General features: G+C 57.2%; 2 protein-coding genes across 2 annotated transcripts in view; one reads left to right on the forward strand and one right to left on the reverse strand.

Annotated features, from left to right (window-relative positions):
* Positions 1 to 5793, forward strand: part of EMID1 (EMI domain containing 1) — a 50583-nt gene extending 44790 nt beyond the window's left edge. The window contains exons 15-16 of the mRNA XM_021719045.1: positions 605 to 689; positions 4995 to 5793. Coding sequence (XP_021574720.1) covers positions 605 to 689; positions 4995 to 5122 — 213 coding nt within the window. The 3' untranslated portion in view covers positions 5123 to 5793. The remainder of the gene's footprint in view (positions 1 to 604; positions 690 to 4994) is intronic.
* Positions 5794 to 6079: 286 nt separating this feature from the next.
* The window catches only part of RHBDD3 (rhomboid domain containing 3), a 5464-nt gene continuing 3894 nt past the window's right edge, over positions 6080 to 7649 (reverse strand). Inside the window, exons 5-7 of the mRNA XM_008071019.2 lie at positions 6881 to 7043; positions 6538 to 6801; positions 6080 to 6447 (exon numbers count right to left, since the gene is read on the reverse strand). Coding sequence (XP_008069210.1) covers positions 6270 to 6447; positions 6538 to 6801; positions 6881 to 7043 — 605 coding nt within the window. The 3' untranslated portion in view covers positions 6080 to 6269. The remainder of the gene's footprint in view (positions 6448 to 6537; positions 6802 to 6880; positions 7044 to 7649) is intronic.

A 7649-nucleotide genomic window follows, 5' to 3' on the forward strand; every position in this document is an offset into this window, starting at 1 on the left:
TTCCAGCTACTTGGAAGGCTGAGGCGGAAGGATCGCCGGAGCCCAGCAGGTGGAGGCTGCAGTGGCCGAGAGCGGCCACTGCACTCCAGTCTGGGCGACAGAGTGAGACTCCAACTCAAAAAAAAACAAAAGTTTATGAAATAAATAAGAGTGTAGGTGTCCGGGGGATGTGGCAGGCATCATGCAAATGATGGGATGGCAACTAGTGTCCCAACATTAGTTGGCAGAGATTAGAGGATGGCAAGGGGACTCATGGCAACCTCTGGGGTGAGTCCCATAACAGGCTCAGTGCTGGCTCTGGGACAGGTTCCGTGGCAGGCCCTGGGACAGCTGTTCTGCTACTGCGGACTTGCAAGGGTGTTGGGAGAGATCAGCCAGCTGGGACCAACGGGACCTTCTGAGAGGTTCTTCACAAATGGCTTCCGCCTGCCCTGCTCCCTGCTGTCCCCTCCTGGTCTTGTTCTGGCTGTCCGTGGGCCCTGGGCTGTGGCAGTGGCACGGGGCTGCAGGTGCATGTCCCGGGTGGGGCATGGGCCACGAGCAGGCTTTGCAGGGCCCCCTTCCCTGCCCCCTTCACGGCTGCATCTGTCTCTTTCCTCCACAGGGGGAGGGGTTGCACCAACTACGCGAGGCTTTGAAGATTTTAGCTGAGAGGGTTTTAATCTTGGAAACAATGATTGGGCTCTATGGTGAGTAGAGACAGACAGACTGACAGACAGCCCGGCCTCTGCCTGCCAGCCTTTCCCAAGGCTTCCTGGGGTGGAACTGGCCTAAGCCCAGTCATGAGACTGGAGAAGGTGCCTGCCCTGGGAAACTTGGGACCTGAGAGGTCACAACTGCCTATCCCTCAATGAATGGTCCCCTCCTCCTCAGGCACAGGGGCACCCTAGAACATGGGCCTCACCCCTGTGATCAGACCTGGGCCCCTGGCATTGTGGGTAGTGTGGTTTCTAGACCTGCAGGGAACTAGACTTTGTGTCTGGAAGAAATTGCAGGCAATGGAACCAAACTCCAGACCAGCAGAGGATTGTGGGTAACAGAGTCAGACTCTAGCAGTGCAGAGAATCACAGTCAGTCTTCAGATCTAGAGAAATTGTGGGTAACAGTATCAGGCCCACAGGACAGTAGGTCACAGAGCTAGATTCCAGAGTGCAGGGGACTGTGGGTGACAGAGAGCCAGGCTCAAGCCCCAGGGGATTGTGGGTGATATATCACCTACCAGTTCTGACCCTCCTCCCCCATAACCCCCCAGAGGCTGTCACAGGGCAGGCCCTTCTGGCTCCAGGTGTCACCATTGCAGTTCCCCCTTTGGTCCTCCTAACTTGTTTTGCAGGTCCCTGTAGGGGCCTAAGAGCCAGACCTCTCACCCCAGGCATTCACCCAGCAATTTCCCACCCATATGGTCAGTTGAGGAGCCAGGCAAGCCCTGTCCCCACCTTAGAGACTCACTCCCACACTCCTGCCCTGAATCCAACTGCCACTGCCCTCCCACCCTCCCCCCTTGGCTCCCCAGCCCAGCCCTTGGAGGCCAGACTCGCACCGTCTGCTCTTCTCGATCTCCCATCAGGCTCCTAGCTTACAGAGCTTCCTGCAGCAGCAGGCTCAGCTGGAGCTCCTGGCCAGACGGGTCACCCTGCTGGAAGCCATCATCTGGCCAGGTAATGGCAGGGCGGGCAGGCAGGGGCAGCCCCTTTCAGGAAGGGCCTGGGAAGGCCTGGGCATGCAGGAGGCACCTTTCAATGCTTGACCCAGGCAGCAGATAATCATTCTTCATCCTTTCATCCTCCCAGCAGGTGATGTCTGACATAGAGAAGGCTCTGGTAACTAGTTCTCAAGTGAATGAGCACCTGCTCTGTGCCAGGCACCTTGTTGGTACAAGATAATATAGACATAGCCCTGCTCTCATGGAGCTTAGGGTGCTGGGGTGCTGGGGAGAGTCCTAACACTGGCAGTGAGACACAAGGTGAGATGTACCACGTAGGAATGATTACAGACAGCTGTGGGAACACAGAATTGCCCCTGGCCTGACCCAGGGGAGGTTGGAGAGGGCTTCCTGGAAGAGGTGATGTCTAAGTGGAGATCTGAAGGTCAAGGATCTGGGGAGAGTGAACGAGCAGAAGAACAGCATGAGCAAAGGTCAAAAGACCAGAAAGTGGCTACAGGATCTGGCAGGGCCCAGATTGAGAAGGTCCTGGAAGGTAGGTGACCCAGGAGGAGGTTAGACACCAGGTAGGCAGTGCCCCTCCCTGCACCTGGCTCCTGGGGGTAAGGCTGAGGAGGCCTCTATCCCATTAAATGGGAGCCTGTGGCTGACTTTGGAGAGAGGAAGAGATTGACTGCCCAAGGACTCCGTTCCTCATCTGCCCAGTTGCTCCCATCTTACGGCCCAGTAAGCACATCTGTGCACAGAGACCTCGACTCATGGCCAACCTCACGTCTATTTTACAGACTGAGAAACTGAGATCCCAAGGGGGGATGAGGGTCAAGGTTAGAGTCAAGCCTCCTTCATTCAGCAAGAGCATAGGAAGCACCTACTGAATGCCAGGCCTATGGGGGTGCTGGGGCCCTGGAGGGCAGATAGGTCCCTGCCGTGGGGAGCAGGCAGTCCTCAATATCTGTAGCAATATGGGGTATGGGAGCACAGAAGGATGTGGGTGAGCAGCAGTCCTCCTCGCAGGGGATTGGAAAAGACTTTCTAGAAAAAGGAACACCTGCATGGGGTCTTGGAAGATCCCTATGAGTGTCCCAGGTGGGGCAGCCCTGACAGAGAGTCCCATGTGGGCAACAGCCCAGAGGTTGAAAAGTGTAGGGAGTCTGCTTCCAAATGCCCCCCACACCCATGCCACATGGCTTCTCTAACTTATGGAAACATCAATGACTATCTCCCAGACCTCCTCCCCTCTAACAGAGAGGGACCAAGGACCAAATCGCAGGCTCTCAGCACCTTTTCAGGTGTCCCCCACCTCCCTGGAGGATTAGGGCAGGAGCTAGAAGGGACATGTTTGGGCCACTGTGGCCTTGGATCTGTCCCTTCCTGCCTTCAGCTGGCTCTGTCTGACAGCTCAAGGAGAAAGTGCCCAGCACCTAGGAAGGTCCATGCCCACTGTCAGTGGCCATAAGCCCAGGAGACCTCGAGCCAGTTTGAATGGGAGCCTTGAAGGGAGAGGTGCGGAAGGAGGGGAACAGAGAAAGAGATGGAACCCTCCCCATTGGCTCAGCATACAGAGCAGGTACTAAGGACTCTGATGGGGTTTGTGTTTAGGTTATAATCAGCAATGATGATAATAGAAACAGCGACTATATGTCTGGCCCACCTGGACTGGGGGATTTCCATTGGTCATCTCCAGTCCTTACAGTAAGTTTGCTAGGTGGGCAATACCATGCCCATTTTACAGATGAAGAAACAGAGGCTCAGGGAGCTCATGTGACTCCCTCAGGGCCACCAGGATAGCAACAGAAAGGCCAGGCAGGGGTCCACCCTAGTTCTCTCCTCTAAGGCGCTGGCTCTTCCGGCTCTATCAACAAAGTTTTGCTGACACCTCTGCTCAGCCAGGCACTGAGTGGGGCCCAGGGGAAACTCAGGGCCCCAAAGGTGATCATGTCATAACAGCATCTCATGACCAACTCACAGTGACAGACCTGCAGGCGACTTGGGTTGAAGCCATGATAATCCAGCATTTACTGTGAAAACCATTTTCCAGTCCCAGTCACATTAAACGCAAGGGTGTGACGAGAGTATTATCCCCATGTTCCAGACGAGCCTTTGAAGTCCTGTGACTTGCCCAAAAGTCCTGGCACAATGGGGCCAGGACGTGACCCTAGCTGGCATTGGAGCCAGTGCTCTGTGCCACCCTCCTCCCATGCTCCCTGATTTAGGGCATGGAATGTCCCTTGACAGTGACCTCACGTGTCTTTCTGCTCCAGGGGCCCCAAATCTCAGCCCAGAGGTGCCCGGGAGGCTGGGGCATACAGGGTCAGGGCACTGGCAGTTATGATTATAAAGGTATAGCCCACTCCCTGGCAGTGCTCTCAGTAGGAAGCTGGAGCTCACTAGAGTGCAAGTGTCCGTCCTGTGAACAGGGCTGTGGAGCCTCAGTCAAATCCTTCATCCTGGGGCTCTCCTCCTTGAATATCCCTCTCCCCATAGGAAAAACAGCCTATCCTGACCTGTCTGGCCTGCTCATTTAACTATGAGAAGGACTGAGGTGATAGTCATAGAAGGCTTCCTGGAGGGGGTGGTTCCTGCTCTGGGTTTGCTTTTTTCTGTACATTAATGGATGCAAACACTCTAGGTTTTGAAGAATAAGTAGGGGTTTTCCAGGTGGCAAGTATGTCAACTATTCATTTTTACTCTTGGAGTACAGCTTATGTCCAGGTTGGGACATATCTCACCATAACCCCATTGACATAAATTTCAACAATTATTGGAGCTGCCTGGGACCTCAGAGTCTATCTGAAACTGCCCCTGGTTTTAGAAATAAGATAGCAGAGGCCCCGACAAGGGTCCAACTTGCCCTAGGCTGCCCAGTAGGTCAGTTGCAGAGCCCAGCCCTCCTAAGCTCTCTCCCCCAATGGTGGCCTAGCCCAAGTCACTAGATCAGTTTACCCAGCTATGAAATGGGGATGATGATTTGGGGCACACCTCCATCCCAAAATAAGGAATAGAAAAAAAGAACTACACTCCTTACAGAGATTTTGCTATGTGCTAAACATTTCGTAAACATGGTGAGTCTGGTTATGCCCATTTGACAAAGCAGTATCCAGTAGGGGCCCTGAGTGCCGTCATTGGGCTGAGGGGCTGGTAGGTCCTGGGGCAGGCACTGACCAGCATGCAAACCCCTTCTTTCCCACAGCTCTGCTCCCAGACACCAGGGTGGATTGCATCTGGCAGAGGGTGCCTGGTCCCACCATCCCCCAGAGGGCCAAAGGGAGGTGGGCATCCCACATGGACCCCCCCCTAACGTAGCCTCTCTCCTTCTCCTTCCCTCTGGCAGAACCGGAGCTGGGGTCCGGGGCAGGCCCTGCCGGCACAGGCACCCCCAGCCTCCTTCGGGGCAAGAGGGGAGGACACACAGCCAACTACCGGATCGTGGCCCCCAGGAGCCGGAACGAGAGAGGCTGAGGGCGGTGGCAGCCCCTGGGGTGGACCAGGCCGGGTGTCCCTTCCTAGCCTGGACTTGGCCAGCTGCCTCCGGGGACCGCCTGCCTGTATTTATTAATGCCCTCAGGTCCTTTCTGCCATCTAGGCCGTAGGAGTAGGCAGGTCTTGGTCCTGGCATCCTGCACTTGTCTGAGGCTGAGCAGGCATGGGGTCTGAGAGAAACGTGGCAGCCCAGGCAAGAAGTGAGGCCTGGGCCTCAGCTTCCCTCTGTGACATGGGGTGATGCAGGCCTTCAGGGAGGGGGTAGAGGTACGACGCTTGTCTTCTCATCAGCAGCCTCAGCCTCCAGGCCCAGAGGCACTGAGGGATCAGGAGCTGGAGCTGTCCGGCCCTCAGCACACGCAGGGATTAAGAGGGCCACAGTCTCCCTCCACCTCCTCCCCAGCCCAACCTTGGGGAGCCTCTCTGTACTCCTCGCTTTCCTGTGCTGGGTTCCCAACCCTGGCTCAGGTTGCCTAATCTCTGACCGGATTGCCTCAGTTCTGCCCCTGAGCTCCCAGCCCCTTCCCAGTGTCCCAGGTGGGTTTGGGACATGGAGAAGCAGGGGTCGCCTGCTGCCACAAGTGCTTCTGACAGACACCGGGAGGAAGATGTATACTGGCCAATAAAGGCCCCTGCCCAATTCCCACCCAGCCTGGTCTCAGTGTGTGCTCAGAGGGGGACAGCTGGGAAGGGGCTGTCTAGGCAGAGACCTGGGGGTAGGGTGGGGGGAATTTGCTGGAAACCAGTGATGGAGAATGCTCTATGCTGGAGACAGCCTCCTGGAGAAAGAGGTTACACGGCACGGGGGCAGGAGTGCCACCTCTGGACATCAAGCAACAGCTCTCCTGTAACCAGTCACTCATTCAAAGCTTGTTCATTCATTCATCCATCCATCCATCCCCCTCTTGCCAACACAAAAGAGTCAGACACAACTGCTGCCTCCAAGGAGGTTCAGGTTAAAAAACAAACCAGTTTTTATTCTAAACAAGTACCGAGGCAGCAAGCTGTGTGAGGGGGGTGCCTCCCTTGCCCCACTCCAGCCCTCAGTAGAGCAGGGGCTCAGGCTACCTACCCATAGGCCAGCGCTCACTTGAAGGCCTGCCTGTGCCCCCACACTCTGCCTGGGCTAAGGGGGCCCAGGACCCTCCAGGTGGGCCGGCCCACCCTTCCCCTCAGTCACGAGGGCCTCCGTGCCCACTTGCTCTCCAACCAGCAGTGACACAGCACCCTCCACACGGCCTGTGGCTGCCAGTGCCACCACCGCCTGCTCTGTGGGGAAGCCCATGCGCTCCAGCTGCTGCAACCTGTGGGGTATAGAAGGGACAAGGAGGGAGTGTCAGGGCCATCCCCAGTCCCCACACTAGGGGATCCCACCTCTGCCCACCCTACTTTACCGCAGAGAGGAGACAGAGGACTTGGGCAGCCACAGTGGGCTCCGAGGCCCCTGGGCTGGCCCATCAAGGAGAGAGGCCTGGATCCCCTCCTGCAGCATCTGCTCATCTAGGGCTGCCCACAGCGGCGTCCCTGGGGAGAAAGTGGCCCCTGTCCAGTCCAGGCCCACCTCCGAGGAGCCCTTCCAAGTTGGCTGCACAGGCCTCAGGCCCGGCTGGAGCGGCACCAAGCCTTCACAGTGGGACCAGAGGCCAGGGGTGGGAGGCCTGGAGGAAGAGAAGTAGAAGAGGGCCTGACTGCCAGCCCTGCCACAGGGTCCACCACCCGGGCAGGTGTCTCCCTCACCTCACTCCAACAGGATGGGTGACAGGCAACTCGGTCAGGGTGCCCGGGGTGGGAAGCAGCCTCAGCGGCCAGCACCCTGCGAGGGTCCTGCACAAGACGCCCTCCTGCAGTGCTTGCAGCCGTGGCTCCGAGAGCTCCAGCCAGCGGAAGGCCCCAGCTGCATCTGCCTGCCCAGGGAAGGGCGGCCGGTCAAGGAAAACCCAAACCAGCCACAAGTGGGCCCACACCACATGCCACACCATGCTGGGTGTGCTGGCCCCCCTTGTATCTCCTCACTGGAGCCCAACAAGGAATAGCACCACCCTGGCCAGCAGTAGAGGCTGATAGGAAAAGAGACCCATCCAAGCTACTCAGCCAGATGCAACTGGATGTGCTTCACCCCAAGCCTGGGTTCACCGTCTGCTTCAGCTGCCCCTGATTCAGTGTCTCTGGGTCCCTGGTGTGCCTGCTCAGGTCTGTGACTCAAAGCCCACCCTTACAGGAAGAAGCCCCATAGATATAGCCCCCTTGCCCTCAGCCAGGCCAACACACTCTCCATTTGGACAGGCCTGGGGAGCTGGTGTCACCAGTCCCAAACAGGCTTCCCTTTGAAAGCCAGAATGACCTCAGGGGTCAGCCTGTCCTCCCCAGTGGTGCTGTTTTTCTGACAGGTACTGAGCATGTCAGGCACAGGCCACCTCAGTCCTCCCAGGCTCCTCTACATTGTAACTGGGACCGAGCGTGGTGGCTCGTGCCTGTTGTCTCAGCTACTTGGAATACTGAGGCAGGA

The sequence above is a fragment of the Carlito syrichta genome, unplaced genomic scaffold (genome assembly GCF_000164805.1).
Source record: "Carlito syrichta isolate Samal-C Ts95f unplaced genomic scaffold, Tarsius_syrichta-2.0.1 Scaffold314095, whole genome shotgun sequence".
Taxonomy (NCBI): Eukaryota; Metazoa; Chordata; class Mammalia; order Primates; family Tarsiidae; genus Carlito; species Carlito syrichta.